Source organism: Daphnia pulicaria, chromosome 1 (genome assembly GCF_021234035.1).
Source record: "Daphnia pulicaria isolate SC F1-1A chromosome 1, SC_F0-13Bv2, whole genome shotgun sequence".
NCBI classification, from domain to species: domain Eukaryota; kingdom Metazoa; phylum Arthropoda; class Branchiopoda; order Diplostraca; family Daphniidae; genus Daphnia; species Daphnia pulicaria.
Genome location: NC_060913.1, coordinates 35,791,461 through 35,809,635, shown reverse-complemented (window position 1 = coordinate 35,809,635; position 18,175 = coordinate 35,791,461). Strand labels below are relative to the sequence as shown.

At 39.8% G+C, this 18,175-nt stretch overlaps 4 protein-coding genes across 5 annotated transcripts; 1 reads left to right on the top strand and 3 right to left on the bottom strand.

The window, feature by feature from the left end:
* Nucleotides 1-238: 238 nt before the first annotated feature.
* On the bottom strand, nucleotides 239-2,285 carry LOC124323234 (T-complex protein 11-like protein 1). Its single transcript, XM_046784322.1, is given in 10 exon segments — nucleotides 239-625; nucleotides 703-804; nucleotides 1,015-1,329; nucleotides 1,394-1,544; nucleotides 1,613-1,764; nucleotides 1,766-1,887; nucleotides 1,889-1,912; nucleotides 1,989-2,134; nucleotides 2,176-2,228; nucleotides 2,275-2,285. Coding segments are annotated over 8 exon segments (681 nt in total). The 3' UTR covers nucleotides 239-625; nucleotides 703-804; nucleotides 1,015-1,307.
* A 9,099-nt stretch (nucleotides 2,286-11,384) lies between these two features.
* LOC124311609 (collagen alpha-1(I) chain-like) lies at nucleotides 11,385-15,024 on the bottom strand. Of its 2 annotated transcripts, none has more exons than XM_046776093.1 (13): nucleotides 14,779-15,024; nucleotides 14,492-14,714; nucleotides 14,307-14,427; nucleotides 13,371-14,230; nucleotides 12,848-13,301; nucleotides 12,658-12,726; nucleotides 12,482-12,580; nucleotides 12,305-12,403; nucleotides 12,171-12,233; nucleotides 12,000-12,071; nucleotides 11,847-11,927; nucleotides 11,628-11,759; nucleotides 11,385-11,527 (listed from the first exon to the last, which is right to left on the bottom strand). In XM_046776093.1, exons 4-13 carry the CDS (start codon nucleotides 13,380-13,382, stop codon nucleotides 11,457-11,459), a joined length of 1,152 nt encoding a protein of 383 aa, XP_046632049.1. In that variant the 5' UTR covers nucleotides 13,383-14,230; nucleotides 14,307-14,427; nucleotides 14,492-14,714; nucleotides 14,779-15,024; the 3' UTR covers nucleotides 11,385-11,456. The 2 variants fall into 2 exon arrangements, with proteins under 2 accessions (XP_046632049.1, XP_046632048.1); XM_046776092.1 differs by having other exon boundaries at nucleotides 12,658-12,768; nucleotides 14,779-15,023.
* On the bottom strand, nucleotides 14,088-14,930 carry LOC124323218 (solute carrier family 66 member 3-like). The gene is made up of 4 exons (XM_046784321.1): nucleotides 14,779-14,930; nucleotides 14,492-14,714; nucleotides 14,307-14,427; nucleotides 14,088-14,230 (listed from the first exon to the last, which is right to left on the bottom strand). Exons 1-4 carry the CDS (start codon nucleotides 14,928-14,930, stop codon nucleotides 14,088-14,090), a joined length of 639 nt encoding a protein of 212 aa, XP_046640277.1.
* Nucleotides 15,025-15,432: 408 nt separating the features above from the next.
* On the top strand, nucleotides 15,433-16,734 carry LOC124311737 (speckle-type POZ protein-like). The gene is made up of 2 exons (XM_046776104.1): nucleotides 15,433-16,454; nucleotides 16,526-16,734. Exons 1-2 carry the CDS (start codon nucleotides 15,517-15,519, stop codon nucleotides 16,632-16,634), a joined length of 1,047 nt encoding a protein of 348 aa, XP_046632060.1. The 5' UTR covers nucleotides 15,433-15,516; the 3' UTR covers nucleotides 16,635-16,734.
* Nucleotides 16,735-18,175: the final 1,441 nt, after the last annotated feature.

Sequence of the window (18,175 nt, the reverse complement as noted above, 5' to 3'; positions counted from 1 at the left end):
TAATATTTCATAGCTACTGATAGCTATATGAGTTTAACTGCTACAAGACCCTGGCCAGGTTCGCCCTCGGGTTTTTTTGGTACATCCTAATTATCCGTAATATATGTATGGCGTTGCAAACAACCAATAAATTCCTTAAAAACCAAGTTTTAAACAAAACAAAAATTTTGAAGAAAATCGATGCAGTAGTTTAGTTGTCTATAAATTTATTCTGATTCTGAACAAGAACTAACAGGAAAAGTCTTGATTGAGAATCTTCAACGAAATTGTAAAATGAAAAATAAACACACAAACAAACAAAAAAAGGTACCATTCCTTTGCTAAGCTCCGCAAGGCGCTTCAATAATTTCATGTAGGACGAGAAAGAAAAAACGTATACAAAATTTCGATTATAATCCATGACAGGATGAAGTGTGTGTGTGTTAGTCCCAACAACAATTTTCAAGTCAGATTGCGGCTCTTGTTACCTCAAGCGAGTTTCGTGTTGAGGCATTTGACAAGTACCACACCACCGCCGAGCCACCGATTATTCATGGTGACACACAGTCGCCATTGATTCTGCTCCGGATCGTAGACTTCAATCGATCTACTGCGTATAGCTTTCCATTGCCACGGCAAGTCCGACCTACAGAAAGTCCGACAATATTATATTAGTAAAGCTTCAATTCACTTCATTGAAGGGAAAAATCAAATGCAACTTACGCCACTCCTTCTTGAGCTCATTGCCAATATGGGACTGGCATGTGTTGGTGTTAGGATTGTAGCTCTCAGCTGACCAGAGTTCAGTGGCGTCGTCTCGTCCACCTACGGAATAGATTCAGTTATTATACACGGCGCAACCCAACTGCTCTTTTCTTTTCGACATTGGAGCAATCAAAGTTCATTTGTTCTGACGTGGATCGTATTTTTCCACTTGAAATGAATAAATTTTAATAATAGCATTGTCGACAGGAAAATCAAGAGAAGAGATTAGCTACTAGTGTTAAGAGGAATCTGGTCATCTGACCCACTCACAGCATACAAGTATCCACCCAGGACGGCAACAGCTACAACTAATCGGCAAGTGTTCATAGAGGCGACTTCACTCCATTTGTTTTCTTTTGGGTCGTAGCGTTCAACATAGTTAAGACAACTGACGCCATCCTGGCCACCAACGTCATACAGATAACCATAGAGCTACACCGACACACGTGCGGCATGTGGGCGCTACCTCAGACGACCAAGTTGGTTTAAGGATCATAGTGTTCTTTGCTATTTAGATATACGGCTGACCGTCATGGCCATCAACGGCATAAAGCAATACGTCGCTAAGAACAGCAACACCAACGTCTAAAGAAAAAAACAGACATAAAAGGTCTCAGGAAACATGTATGGAATTTGTTTTGAATCTTACCGCATCACCGCTTGGACATTGGCACAACCAACTTCCATTCGCCCGTTTGCGGATCGATCGACCGAGGTGATAGCGTTGGAGGAACTGGTTGAGTGCTGCGAAGTTTCTTTTCGATTGCAATGCAACCACTCTTGGGTATGTCGGAATCCATCTAGAATAATACAGAATAAAAAATAATGCGCTTTTAAGTCTCTTTAACGAAAACAATTAATTTTCTACCAGGAGGTATCTTGAGATAATCTTCAAATTTACTTCGTTCATATTCTACACTACAGGCAGTGATACTGTATCCCATCACCACATAGTCTTGCCATACTGTGAATAACTCTGCAAAATGAATTAAAATAACATCACATTCAAAATGGCCACATTAAAAGACAAATTAACAAAGACCTACATACATGCAAATCTTGTGTTTCCGCTTCAATTTGTGGCCTTATCAGATCTGTGCCTAACTTATCCTTGATTTTTTGTAGAGTTTTGGTCTGATGTCTGGGGTATTAATAAGGACAGCAGCCACTTAATTATAATAAGTATTCAGCATTAGAACTTTTATGGCAAGAAGTAAAATGTATGTTAAAACAGAGTAACCTACTTCTTTGATTTCTTCAAGCAGTGTAAGGGCTCTCTCATATTTTGGAGGATCCTCTTCTTTCAGCAAATACCGAAAGGCTTTGTGTGCACTATAATTTGTTGTTTTCTTAATACTGAAAGTGTCAAATATTATTTCACCTTCAACATCTTAAATGTTTTAACCGGTTTAGAACGTTTAAACGACGCACACCTCTGGTAAACAGACAGACACAGCAGAGAGCCACAGACTGTCAACAGGCAACTAATAATGATGTTGTGGTGGTCCTAAGTTAGAAAAAGCTATCGACTAAATCCGCATAAAAATAAATAAAATTTAGTATTACCAAATGAATCGAAACTTACCTAAACGCTGAGATAAATTACTGTAAGTTTACACAAAAAGTTTGAAGAAAATCGATCCAGTAGTTTAGATTTCTATAAATTTATTCTGATTCTGAATTAAAGGTTCTGGAAGCCTGGCTCAGAACAGCGTACACTCCCCCACATCCCCCACCCCCCTCCTACACACACACACACACACACCCGCATTTACTTTAATGCCTTCTGGTAGTACAAGTACTACCCTCAGGGATAAATCTATTAAAGTTGAGTTTGTGCTAGGCCTACGTAATATAGGCCCACTGACAAGGGACACGGGAAAGGCTTATATAGTGGCGTTTATCAGTGAGTCGCCATTCGTCTTTCATGTATTTTTCTTAAACTCAATAAAAAATAACCGAAACTAAGTTAATAGTTGTACCAGTGCATACGCAACGATTACACCCAGCTTGAATGAAAGCTGTCGTACAGAACTGAATGATTTCCACAGACAGCCACAGGCTGCACGCCGTTGCCAACAATTTCGATATTAGAACGGAGCTGATGGGACTGCTATAACTTTTACTGTCTCATATCAGATTTGATCCCAGTAATTTCGAGGATAAGAGAATGCTTTTTCACTTTTTCAAATAATTTTTTCACGCCCACAACGCCCACAATTATTCCTATATAGCGCTATCAATTAATAAAGTCGTCCGTTGTTTATTTATGCCAAATAAGGAGTGCTGAAGAATAAAAATACATTTCCCGCGATGGACAAACCCGGTGTTCCATTTGCCATGGAGGACCTATATAGGAAGGACCTACATAAATGCATAACCAGTTAAAGGAAAATTCTCTTGCGGAATTTTTAAAAATAAAACCTGCGAAACAATTTAATATATACATCCATTAAATAACCCTTTGGGGTTCGGGCGGACCAATAGGGTCGTTGCATGAAATTTCGATTTGTTTTAAACATACTTCATGAGAATCAGTTTTTCACGCTGATTCTCATGGTATTTTTTATTTTTTTTTTTAAATCAATCGAAGTGTGTGTTTTTCTAGTTCAAAGTTCGAATAAGCGCCTCCCATTTCAAAACGGGGTCTCAGCCATTTTTGATGGGCGGTGCTTAATTTCTGATCAATTTGTAGACGACGCTCACCAAAATCACCCTTTTCGTACTGCCTACGGCTGAATACAACCCTCTTTCGCCCTTAGGGCCTTAAGGGGAAATACGAAAAGGGTGATTTTGGTGAGCGTCGTCTACAAATTGATCAGAAATTAAGCACCGCCCATCAAAAATGGCTGAGAGAAAAACTCAAAAAGATCCAATTTTAAGACGAAAAATTTATTTTAGTTGTCATTCCTAAACCGTTTGACATAATACCATGAAATTTTGATGTAAGATGCGCATTACTAACATCTACATCTCTCTCTCTCATACATCTCTATACATCTCTCTCTAAATCTCCTGATTTTTTTGATATTTTTATGAAATTCTAACCCATCAAGAAATCAATTGAGCCAACCGACCCGAACGCCAGATCGCCCCCCTTTCCCCTACGTCATTCGCGGCTCATCATTACCTAATTTTCATTTCAAGCCCAAATTCAAGTAAAATATATTCAAACGGAGAAGTGTATATATGCCTAGTCAAGTGCCTATATAGCTGTATACTATATCAAACCGTATACTCGACCGTATATTAAACCAAAGCAACCCAAAATTAGATTTTGAACGGAAAAAGAAAAATAAGAACAATTATAGGGGCTACATCATAAAACACTTTTGATGGAAATTAACGGAAACTAAAAAGTATGGGCAGAAACCAAAAAGCGGTGAACTTCCTCTCGATCTTCTTCGTTCAAATGGGCGACAATTTTCTCGATCAGCTTCTCTCCTTTTTCCGCAGCACGCAATATGACAACACCGTCACCCTCATCATGATACACCAACTTTTTTACGGCTTTTTCATCTATCAGCTCCAATTTCTTGGACACACATTCCATGAATCTATTTATTAGTTCTAATCTTCGTGGAAGATAATAGTTTCTGTTGTGGTTGAAGAAGTTACGGAAAATGCTGCATTGTTTCCCGAGTAAATTATATACGGATGTAGCGACGTCTATAAACTTCAACAGTTGACTACTGTCCGTGTATTCCACGAGATGCAAGATATTCAACCAACGCAACTTGTGAAGCGGTCCAAGATCGACCAGAGTTTCGTGAAATATTTCAGGTAGATGTTTTGCTAAATGTTTCCCAACTTCTGTTTTGTTCTCTTCTGAAAAACAGTCTAATAAACCTTCCAAGACGTAATGTTTATGCTTCCATAATAATGCTAATCGTACAACGACTAGACCGTTGTCACTGAGCACCAAGTCTTTTAAAATGTTTTCGCCCAGTTTTTCTGAAATGCATTGGAATAATCTGTGTATTTCATCTTGCTTTGTTAAACAGAGATCAGGAAGATGGTTCCAAATGCTACGTTTTTTCTCATTAATTTCAAAGATGACAGACGTGAGGACTTTCACGAAGGCAGCAAGTTGAACGCTGTTACCATAGGAAACAAAGAAAATTAAGATATTTATCCCGCTGTAATTGTCAAGCATTTCCCAATAAGAAGGAGTCGGAGAGAAAAAAATATCTTGAATTAGATCTGGTCCGTGTTTAGCTAAGTACTGGTCAACTTCATCTCTCCCTTCTTTTGATAAATGGCACAACAAAAAGTCAACCAATCGAATTTTTCCCTTCAACTCAGCGCGAAATAGAACAGCGCCATGATCGTCGTTGTGAATGACAAGGTCTTTTACGAAAGTGTCTCCCAGCTTCTCTGACACGCATTTCATGAACTTATCGACATTTTCTTCGTTATTATTCTCTTCGATGAAATGACCCCAAATACTAGATCTGAGTTTTTCTCCTTCAGTCTGATGCAAGGACACTATGTCTTGAAAAAATTTCGATAGCTGATTGCTATTCGCGTGATTGATAACAAAGATTAAAATCAAACTGAAATCACGGAATGAAGTCAGTTTATGCTCGAAAGAATTTAAAGCTTCCTTCATTACGTGAGATGCGGACTCTACCACACGTTGGCCAATTTCATCTTGGTCAGCTTTCGGCAAATGAAGTAGCAGGGAATCAACGGTTGATTTTTTATTTTTGAGCACAGCTCGAGTGATGGTTTTGCCATCGTCATGGAGTGCAAGCTCTTTTATGGTATTTGTGTCCAGTTTACTTGAAAGGATTTCCATTAGTTTATCAATTATTATGAGGCGGTCATTGGCATTTATAATATATTTAGCCCAGTAACTGTTGCCGTCGTTTGCACTTGTATTATTTGTCAAATTCGTCGTAGTAATTGTCTTAATGAATTCTAAGATTTGATCTTTATTTATTTTTTCAAGAAGACAAGCTTCCATCGCTTCAAATCCTTTGGTAATGTTGACGTCATCGAAAAGGCGTTTGATCCAAGCATCCAAACCCTTTGCCTTAAACATCTTTTGAAGAGTGTCGGCATCGAATATGTCAATCAATTCTATGGCTTTCTCGTCTTGGAAAACTAAATCATTCAAATCGTCGTATCCTGTACTACTTTCTTGGACAACCACTTGAATTATTTGTTCCAGGAAAGACCTAGAATGGCATGTAGTAAATATGGAACTGGAGGGGGTAGGCCTATTGTTAAATTCGATATCATGATTTCCTGTTGTTAACTTCGATTTAAGAAGTTCAATCAAATTATACTGCCCCATGCTTCGTTGTATAGCTTTCAAAATGTGTTGAAAAGTTTCAAGATTTTTGTAACTGATAGTATCCAGCAAAGCACTTTGTAGGGATACTTTTACCGCAATCGAGTCTTGGTTGAATATTTCATCTCGTAGAACATCTTTTATGAAGGAAAGAATCTGAAGACACACTTCCTCGTGACCACAAGCTGCTGCTAAATAAAATGGCGAAAAAAACTTTCCATCGTGTCGAATTATGTGATTAACCACCTTGATGGCCGTTTCTCTATGTCTATCTCTTGGATTTTCACTGACGGGAGAAAAGTTCTTGCGCACAATTTCCAATAGACGTCCGAGAGTCTCGGCGTTACCCTGAAATACTGCTTGGTGCAAAGGGCTTATCATATTAGAATACACGTCGACATTCGGGTTCTGCTGCGGCAACCACCACCACATTTCTTCGTTCAATAAATGTTCTTCCACTTTTGCTGGCAGACAGAGTGGATAAATATTTTGGATGGCTTGGGGGTCCAACATGAGGACTGGACGCGAAAGTTTAATTAGTACATCATCTCTCCCAAGGTCTCGCAATATGGCCAATGTTTTTCCGATTTGACCCTTCAAATGGTCATTTTCAGGTGCTCTTAACACGCTCTCTAATACGTCCAAAAGAGAGCAATCATTGTATAGATATGATAGAAGTTCTAAGAACAGTTTTAATTGGCCATCGTAGTAATTGTTAACAATAAAGAACCGAACTATAAAAACCCAACGGAATTGCAATATTTTCGTTTGATACATTTTATTTTTGTCCAGAAGAATAACTCGGTGTTTCAAAAATTCTCGATGCTTCATCATTAATTCCAGCCAAATGATGACGATTTTTCTCTGCTCATCTCGATTCCAATAGAAATAATTCATTTCGTGAGGAGGCAGGCATTCACACAGGCTGAACAAGATATTTTTGAGATCGTTTTCGTCCGTATCATCAAAATAGTTAATGTATCGCTGAAATTCGTCACTGCTTTGCATGTAAAGGTATTTGAATAATTCAGTACGAGTAGCTAATAGAGATTTCATCATCTGTTGAACTTCCGCTTTATCCACTAGTAAATCGAAGCAATCGTTCAAAAATTGATAGATGGTTGCATTCTCTTGCTTCACGGCGACGCACATAGCGTTTTTGGATGGGAACAAGAAATTAGTTTGACAGCAAAAACCTCCGGAAAAGTATTTCAGTCGGGTGGGTACATCTTTGGAGAGTCCTCGGTGCACTATGTTGCACCATTTCTCACTCTGAACTATCCCTTTCAACATAGAATCAAAAAACACTCGAACGCCATTGAACTGGGGATTCACCAAAATTTCTCCTGCCATCAAGAGTCGAACGGATTCTTCATCTAGGAGCTTGTTGTGGCGTTCCTCGTCGAGATGGAAACCTCGGTATAAATACTTGGCCATTAGATACTCAGCGTATGTTCGATGCAAGAACTGCATCTTGCCTTGTTCATTCGTATTATTCAGTAAGCCAAAGCGAACTCCATAATCGCTTCTTCTTTGCCTTTTTTTAGTAAGCCTCTGCTCAGACTGATAGGATCGCTTCTTTCCTAACAAAATGTCCAAATCTTCCTGTTTCGAGACAATGGTCTTCAAAGCCAATTTTGTCAGGTAGGATTTCAGGTTTTTCATGTCGTCATCAATGTGCGTTTCTACAAGATGATTGTGAGATTTTGATCGTATCTTCTCCTGCCTATAAATGTCTCGTTTCTTCTTCATAAGTCGTCGGTAAAGGCTTTCAAGATTCATATTAGCGTCGATATCTTGAAGAAGAGTATCAACATTTAATCCTTTTTCGATGGTATCCTTGCTGAGTTGCGACTCGAAACACTCGGCCAGTATTTGACATTGCAATGGAATCCCTATGAAAGCTCTCTCTTTGTCTTTCAGTGAATTTGACAGCCGGTCGACTAGCGAGGTGACAAAACGCCAGAGCGGGCCATTTCGAGTGGCGGGCACTTCAAATTTGTCCTCCCAATACTTGGAAAGAAAATTGATTTGGTCTTCCTCACTGAAATTTTCTAAAGTGAATGAAAAATAGCGCAGTTGTTTTTCCAACTTTTCATTGAAGTGTGACCGGGTGGTAATGTAGAGTGCATTACATTCCGTCAATCTAATACATTTGATTAAATCAATCACTTTATCTTGACGTTCGCTGTCAATTTCGTCGAAGCCGTCCAACATAATCACAATCCTATCTCCCGATTTCAACCGGTAACCAAGGAGTGACTGCGCAAAATGACTATTTTTGACGTCGGGCAAATTACTTGTTAAAAAACGTATGGCATTTAATTGTTCAATCTGGTTAGAATTGAATTGTGGAAGAGATTTAAAATAATCAGCCAAATTCATTCTAATAACCCAGTGATCTGGTTTCTCTTCTTTTATTTTCTTGTAGTAGTAGGATAGAGCTGTTGATTTTCCGGTTCCAGCTAGACCTGATATTATAAACATCTGCTTTTTCCAGTTCTCTTCTTCGATCAAGTCATTTTCTGAGATGATAATAGTTTTAGAGGCTTGTGTGCTAATCAAAGACTTATTTCCTATTTCAAATAATTTCTTCAATTTCCAGCTATTTCCATGGCTTATTCCAACTTCTTCCCAAATCCTCCATTTCCGTTCAAATTCTACTTTGGCTTCCTCGAGATTTATCGTCCGGTAATCTGCTTTCATTTGTATTTTAAATCCTGATTTCTTTGCTTGTGTTTCATCAAAACTCATTCGCCTTTCAATACACAAAGGTGGATGGAAACCTAGGCCGCTGTACGAAGGGAATTTTACTTTCTCCATTTCTCCCATCATCAGTTCCTTCATGGAATTTAAATCGACGATTTCTTCTGGGTAGCCATATTTTATTAGTTCATGAACACTTTCATCGCTCCTTTTGATAAGAGCTCCCACACTCAGCAACACTCCTTGAAATAACACTTCCCTAGAAAGTAATCTCTTTTTCGACTGGTAGCTCAAATCAGAGAATTTCACGTCATCTTCTATCCCCTCAGTTCCTTCGCAACAGTTGCCAGCATTGATGAGAATCACTTTCTTGCTGGTATCTTTAACCACCTTTTCGTAATATTTGTCGCTTTCCGTCGAAGAACTGTCTTCGCAAACGACAACAAGAAGATTATGGGAAATCAGTGTCGACTTGATTGCCTTTTTAAATTTTTCGCGCTTCAATTTGAATTGACTCAAGGGCGTTATTAGGTAGCTATCATTTCGTTGAAAATATTTCATTTCTTCCGGCGCTGTTGCATTAATATCAGCGGCCCTGCACGCCGGAATGCGCTGTCGAAGTTCTTTTAGCGCCGCAATCACTTTAACGGCAGTATGTTTTGCTAGCGCAGAAAAAATGTGATTGATTGGATTGGAGGACTTCAACAGCCGAATTAATTGATCCGCCATCTCGCGAACGGCGTCAAGATTGAGTTCCAAATCAGCCTTCAACTGCTTCTGATAGTCCATGGAAACGGCCGTCATGCGCAGAGACTTCATTTTTTCCTTGCCTTTTTCTAATATTTCGATTCCGTCTAGCGATGACATGAATGTTGATTCTTTTGCCTTGAACCAGTCCAACATGTTTCGCAAAATGAAATCCGATTGAAAGTCGCTTTCGTGCAGTTTGTAGAACTTGCTGACATCGCCACAAATGATCTTCCCTAAATCGACTTCGTTTGGCGTGTTTACTATAAAGACTAGTTTGTCGAAGAAATCTTCTAGTATTTGCTTTTTTTTCCTGGAGTCGTATGCGGCCTTCCGTTGTGCTGAGTTGCTGGTGGAATTGTCATCAGTTTGCAGCATTTTGCTGTAAAATTTGTTATCTGATTTCATTTTAATCTTATAACGAGTTATTGGAATTAAATTGTTGTCGTCACTATTAAAGTTGAAAATGCCATCCAGTTTTTCCACGGGTAGCAGCTGAATATTATTTTTAGATAAATCGTTCTCGCTGAAGCTTATATTGGTACAAATGATGCAATCTTCAATGTCGTCTCCTCTCGAAATCATGTTACAATAGGAACGGAAATATTTCGGTAGACTGAAATCGCTTTCGCTGTCATTGAATAATTGTTTCGCCGTGATTTTCAATGCCGAGTTCTGCTTGTGCTTAGCTTGTAGGTAGCGATAACGATACCGTTTCATCCCTGTTTTCGAGTCGTCATCGATTTCATACTTGAAGATTAAATCATCAAATTTACCTCCAATGTCTTCCATTTCCGTTCCCAATTTGAACATGTAGCCGGCGTTGATTCCTCGGATCAGGAAGAGTATCAGTAACTTTAACTGAAAAATGACTCCGTGGTTGGTCTTCCTCAGTCCTTGTGTAGGTTTGTCGTCTGTTTCTTCAATTCGCACAGTAGTGGACGATGGCGAAGCGATTGCTATTGCATCAGCAGACGGGCGGTTGTTGGCGATTTTCTTTACGGGTGTTGGGCAGTTGTCGCCGGCCAGGTTGAGATTAGAGGGCCTAATTCTTTTCGGCATTCTCAATTGTCAAGAATTCCTTATCTACAATTCATAAGGTTTTCCAGTTCAAAAGGAATTCAAAAATAACGACGTTTCCTAAAATCGATTTTAATCAAGCAGTGTGTTGATCAACGAATGATACAATAATACATTTTATATTATTAGTATAGCCCATTACCTTGAATTGAATAACTCGGAAGTCACTGTGAAATAAATCAAGCTGATGCGCACTATATATCTCAAACCTTATATATAATATGTTATTGCACTATACTTTAACTAGGCCTACTTTATTTATTCTGGAAAAGTTAGGCTGATGCATCTGACGACACACGAGCACTAAAACTGACTGAAATTTAAGAGGAAACTGGACAAGTGGCAGCAGCGTCAAGCCAACAGTTTTTTCAAGGACATTGCTGATTGTAAACAACAGATAACGCGTTCCGTCACCTCCGTTCCCTACTTTCAAAACTTATCAGAAAAAAACTTGTTTTTAGATTTTATATGTGTGCGCCAGTCTGCATCCCCAGTCGGGTTGCATCACTATATTGAATTATTATAAGCAGCTGTTTTGACCCTTTTGAGCAATTTTGTTTAAGTGAATTCTGTATACAGAATTGAATATATAACTTGGACATTAGACAGAAAATAATAGCAGTAATATCCTGAAATGTATCTGCCCAACAAGCCTGTTAAATGAAAAGAGACAGGTAAGAGAAGAGATAGGTAGGCTAAAAATATATACGGGCGCTAGCGCTTTATTATTTTACAGGCTTAAGATGAGATATGATAAAACTGTTCAAGATAACAAGATATTACATACACAAGAACTGTATTGATGTCAACAGAGTATAGTATTTAGTCAAAATGAAATTCAATGTTGTTTACCTAAATAAGTAAAATAATTATAAATCCGTTATCCGATTGAACTTGATGACCACTGGACTCCGGGCGTCCCTGGCGTTCCGGGAATTCCTGGTACTCCGGCTATAACATTGTGAATAGAAATGCGCCATCGATTAAATTTTTATAAACGTCAGCATATAGGCTAATAGCTGATGAAAATATCAATTTCGTTTGATTTTACCTGGTCCACTTATGCCAGTGGTACCTGATAATCCAGATACTCCGCTCGGCCCAGCTACTCCTACGGATCCATCTTGACCATCTTGGCCGTAAGTTCCTGGCCTTCCGTCTTGTCCGTCTTTTCCGGGAGGACCTATAAAAGTTTAAAGGATAACCATAGAGTATATCGATAAAACAATTTATCGTAAATTTATCAAATTAAAACCCGAGCTGCTTATACCAGGTGGACCCGGCGCTCCGTCCTGGCCATCTTTCCCGTCAACACCATCCTTCCCATTTTGTCCGGCAGTTCCTGGTTGACCTTATAAATAAGAAAACGAAATATCGCGTACGTGTCATTTACAATAATAAATAGATTCGAAGTATTATATACCTGGTGCGCCGGGTGGTCCAGCTGATCCATCTCTTCCGTCTTTTGCATTCTGTCCTGGTGTACCGGAAGGCCCTTTGAAATGCAGTTAATTAATACAATTTTTCCTTATCAGGCATTTTTCATTTCAATTTTGACAAATGAATTTCAAATTTGTTGACAAACTCGCCGTACCAGCAGCGCCAGGAGTCCCATCCTTCCCGTTCGTTCCATCGGAACCATCCTTTCCGTCGCTCCCTATTTGGAAATTACATTTAACGCATTTTTGTTAAGTGGAATAAAAATGTAACAGTTTAAACTTGACGGACCTTGTGGGCCTTGCGACCTTTGAACTCCTTGAGCACCAGGTATTCCGGGAGGGCCTTGAGGGCCCGGTGAGCCGTTCATACCATTTTGTCCCGGAGGACCTAAGTGCATATAACCAGTTAACGAAAATTCTCGCGCGAAATTTTAAAAAAGATGACCTGCGAAACAATTTAACATACCCATAAGGCCTTGGGGTCCGGGCAGACCGGGGATTCCGTCCCTGCCATCCTTCCCATCGACACCATTAATTCCATGAATACCATTGACACCGTCTTTTCCTATATACCAGCAAAGAATCGCAGGAATAAAAGAATAAAAAGAATTATGATTACATATCAGTAGCGACATATATTACCAGCTGGTCCAGGAGGTCCGACGAGTTCATACAACCACGGAGGTGGCAGTTTGTCTTTACCCTTTTTCCCTGAAAAGAAATCGTAAGGATTGGCTGTTCGGGAACGCACGGCTAGACGAAAAATCACGCAAGTCTTTGCACATGAGTACACACACGCTAGTTAATGTAATATTTAAAAAAATAATCTTACTTTGTTCTGCCATCTGTTGTTCCTGATTTCGGTTATTTCCACTTCTTTGGCGATTAATTTTCTTCACCTTCGGAATGGCAACGAGTCCCATCCTGGCCAGAGATGTTAATCTACGCTCGACATCACCAGCTAACTCGTATCTTCTGTACACATCCCTTAATCTGTCACTCGATTGGTAATTAATCCAGCGGCGGAAATAAGCCGAATAATCTTGGACAAACGGCCAAGGTGGAAGTAGAGATGGCGGATAAGACGCTAACAGGAATTTATCGAAATTAATCTGAAGCAACCGCTGTTGCAAATCTCGTTTCGACGCTGGTTTCAGGATAACTGCAACCGGCTTGTACCAATTGAATTCGTCATCGATAATTTTGAACTGTGGCCGACGCATTGTCGGTTGCGTTTGATACGTTTGAGACTGCATCATCCACACCATGATGAAAAAGGCCAACACCTGTAAGAAAAAGCAAAAGATTAACTTTTGTGTTAACCATTATTATTGAGCTTTCATTAAAAATATTACCGATGTTTTCATGACGATTTACGTTTTATTCCACTAAAAAGGCACTAAATACACCACTGAAAAATGCATACGTCCTGTTGACTGTGTGTGACTGACCATTAGAAAGGAATCAGGTATACTACTGTGTTATTCGGGAAAAGGATGCAAGCAGGGATAGGATGGCGGATGTATAAGGAATGCGTGTGACAGAATCTTTAGAGGCGCACAGACGCTTGCCTTCCAGTTAAACATTCCAAATAAGAATAGAAAAAATAGGAACACGTTCGTTTAGAAAAAAAAAACTCAATCACCCTGGACAGTTAACACATCACTCGTTTGACTTGACAAGTTGTCTGTTTGACCTTGATGCCCTTTTGAACGTCATCCCATATCAGATGCCGAGGAGCTTCTACTGCAATTTAACCAGTGGCAGATAAATGTTAAATTAGAAAAGAGAAGCTTCTGTATACGATCGGAGATGGAAGAATATAAAAAAAAAAATTCTGAGAAACGTGACAAAGCTCCCAAATGGACATTAAGCCATATTCAGAGCAAGAATTTAAGAATTTAAACGTAACAGTCTCTTTCTATAGTTAGTTAAACAATTTATTGTTATAGCTTTGTCCTTTTTGTCTCTACCGGCTGTACTCGATCTGCACTGGACTGATCGTAATATTAACGACGGATAAAATTATACGTCAGGCGTAAAATAGAATTTGGAGGCCATCAAATTTAGTGTCACTCGATTTTCTCGTCTTTCTTCGACGGCCGTCTCAGTTTCAACGCCAAAGTTATCACGGCCAAATTAAGAATCAAACTAACTGAATAGTTGGCCAACAGCGGAGCGTCGAAACCGCGATCCAAAGTAATAAAAATCCGCACTGAGAAAAAAAAGCAAAACAAAAAAACCTAAATTCTATTCAGACTGAGAGAAAATGAGTTTGTAACGACGCTTACTGACGCACGTGTAGACGGCGATTGACCAAGTCAAAACACTGACAGACTCCGAGTTTTGAGAGACGTGCATAGTTCGAATTTGGACCAGTCTACTCGCCGCAGATAACGGCGTGCAAAGGCTCTGTATAGTATTCAATCTTTTAATGAATTATCTTATCTCTCGACAAACAAAACAAATATTTCACCATCAACGTGACTAGCAGAGCGCAAGGAAACATGCCTGTGGACAAGGCGTAGACGACGGCTGAATAAACCCCAAATGCGGCCAACCATTTCGGACCGATTCGTCGACTGTAATGGAGTAAAAGGGCCAACAGAAGGAGAACTTGCCCAACAAGAATCGGATACTCCAAATAGGACGAAAGTGCGTAATCGCTGAATACATTGTAGCAGAGCCCAATAGTAAATCTATGATAATACAAATGGCCGAGTCAAACGTGCACGTGTACGAATAGAATATTAAAATACTTACGAAGTCAATTCAAGTAGAGTGCCGGATAGACTCAGGCCAGTCGTGCTTTTGCTGTTCACCAGACTAATGATCTGTGGCAATTTTAAAACAACACACAAAACAGTTTTTGAAATGTTGGCAAAGCTGAGTGATAATGAATACAAATCAGCCATGTCTGTCAACAACGTGAAAGGCTGAAAGCTGTTGGCCGACTGGCTTCTAAAATATACTTTGAGACTTCGTTTGGTTGCTTAATCAAGGTCGATCAAGGTCATGTCAAGTTAAGCATTTTAGTTCGTCCGATATTCTAAGGATATCAAACCACTTATCGCGGGATTTCTAGTGACACACCTACTCCATTTAACTACATCAAAGAGTGCAGACAAAATAGTTTTGACGCGTTACATTGTTGGACTTACACTGACTTTGACTACCAAAGATAAGTTGTCAAATTTTTAGATTGTTTAATGACATCATCTTAATTCTAAATTGTTTATTCCACTTTGAATGCCTTTACAGAATTGCCCGAAGCCATAACGTCTGAAAAACGTTTGTATGCCAAGTTCCAGCAAGTTCCTTCAGCTATTTCGCGCAATATTCCCTTGTGAGTTCAACCCCCCATTTTCTACCCCATCCTTCTCCTATCATGCTCACAGTGCAAGAGGGCCAGAGGAGCGAGGGCACAGTCAGTATTTGTCTTTCTCTGTGAAAGGAAGGCTTATTCGAATCAATTTAAGTTTTCTATCAGTTTTAAAAGAAATGAGTGCCAGTCAAGAATCAAATAACGAAGCTGCTGGTGCCGCTACGTCACAGACTGATCAGCAGGCCGAAGACACGTTACCTGTTGGTTTTTCCCGGCCGATTGCAAGCAACTGGTGCCATTCCATGTCTCAGTTGGTCAAAGTGGATTTCGAGTGGACCATTCACCACGTTCTGCGCTACGAGTTGAATCGACAAGGAGTTGTAATATCGGAGCCATTCTCAGCTCAAGAAATTCCAAATTGCAAATGGATGTTGCAAGCTCTTTTCGCCTCCAATCAACAATCGGGTGTGGTCGTCAAGCTCTCTTCGGCCACTCCCGCCGGTGCCAGTTTATCCCGAATTCTAATCCCAGTTCGAGTCAAATTTGCAATCGTCAACAAAATGCGCGAGAAAGTCTCGCAGAAGGAACTCAATTGGCCGAGAGGCACTGAATTGCCTTGCACTCTAAACACTTTTCATCTGGTTGATATGTCCAACAACAGACAGGAGGATTTGCTGATTGACAACGCCCATCTGGCCATCTACTGCGAAATCGAAACTTGGGTGGCCAAGGCGGCGCTAACGGGCCGGACGGAGAACTTTCGCGATCAGCCCCTATTCAACGACGACGAGTTGATCCAACATCTAGGCGGATTGCATCAAACCATGAAATTCAGTGACGTCACTTTCACCATTCGCGGCTGCAAGTTTGAGGCCCACAAGGCCATTCTATCTGCCAGAAGTCCCGTCTTCGCCGCCATGTTCGATCACGAAACCGCCGAGAACTTATCTCACCAAGTGAAAATCAACGACGTGGACCCGGAAGTGTTTCAAGAACTGCTCCGTTTCGTCTACACGGGCCGGATACCTGTCATCAAAATGAAGACGCTGACGACTGGACTTTTGGCGGCTGCCGGGAAATATCTTCTCGGGAGTCTGATGACGGCCTGCGAAAAGTATTTGGTCAACGAAATCTCGGCAGACAATTGCATCGAGTTGCTCATTCTTGCCGATGGCCATTGCGCAGATTACTTGAAGCGGAACGCACTGAACTTTCTTCGCAGTTTCCCGAACGAGGTGATGACCACAGATGGATGGAGCACGGCGAAACGGGATCACTCCACTTGGCTGTGTGACATCCAGCAAGCTGCTTTCACTTCGACCCGTCCTTGACAAATTGTTGATTCTCTCTTGATGGGTTGTTCGGAAAGTTGAATTTTCTTTTGAGATTATGCAATCGGGAATTAAAATTTATGTTGTTCTGGTAATGTACCTTGGTATATTGGAATGAGGATTCATCAAGAAATACAAATGTTTCTTTTTCTAAACTACACTCCAATATTCTAGCTGTGCCAAGTTATTACTTGGACTCTTATGTCCATTATTTTAATTGAGAATTAAGTATAAGTAACGCGGTGATTAAAAAGCGACACAAATTAAATAGAATATGGTGTTTATAATTAATCGAAAAGCTTGTCTGCATTGGTTAAATAAGATTGGAACCGTTTCACGAAATTGGAATTTTGCTGTTTATTGCGACAAATATATAACATTTTCTTTTTAGAGTCGTGAGGAAAATAAATTTCCGGCCATATTAGAAGCATCAGCTCGATCTGGCATTCCAAATGTTATATTTTCTGAGATTACCAAATCGCAATGCGCACTTGATGGTTGACATGCACGAGTCATTCAACCGAATAATACTGGCCTTGTGAAATCTTTCATTATTCATTGGTGATGAGAATTAAATGGCGCTCTTTGTGAGCTAGTTAAATTATGAATACAAATTACGATACATACTTCGACAATAAATTTTCTGATCGTTTAATGAATACATTTTTATTATGTGCATTAAAAGTTTTGCTTGCTAGAAGAGATTTGAACTCATGTTCGGATACCATAATGTTAGGCTGTTGGTCACCATAACCACTCGCTTGTTTTATATAATTAGGGAAACACTAATTTGAAAAAAAAAACTACCGTAAGGATCCATCGACCGCAAGCGTCGCGAAGATTGAACATTAATATTTAATGCATTTAAATTTAAGTTGTAGTGTGTCCAAATGAATAAATTGTATCGATTTACCCTTCTTAACATATGGCAATGCCAGATGACTGAGTCTTGACCGGTTCCCCTGGGACCGGAGTATTCACACCTTGTTTCGCTTAAAGCCTCAAACCCTAATTGTTCACACCCTCTTTTTATGACTTGCCCTCCGTTGCGCTTTCTTGTCGCTATCCTTGTCCATTGTACACCAACATTTTGACCTTCCATGAACTTTGATAAAAATGTATGAAGCACACAGAATATCAATTCCCTCGGCGGTGATTACAAACATCCGACCTTGCGACTTTAAATAAATAGCTGGTCGTTTTTGCCAAAGATCCAGTCCCTTTTCGATACGCGTACTGTACGGACGGTTGTAGCGCTCGTCGTTCAAATAGTTTTGTGTTTTTGATTGTACCATTAGTGACAGTGGCGCCCCCGGGGTGTTTTCGCAAACAGCAACTTTGAATGATTTGGATAGTTAAAAAAATGGCGGGTTGGTTTCAATAGAGGGTGGGGGATTCATGTTTACTAAAAACAATAATAGTACAGTCATTTTGAGCCAAATTTGGGGGTCTACCCAAAACAAATCGTTTTTAACGATTTTTTTAATGAGCTTTATTTATACTA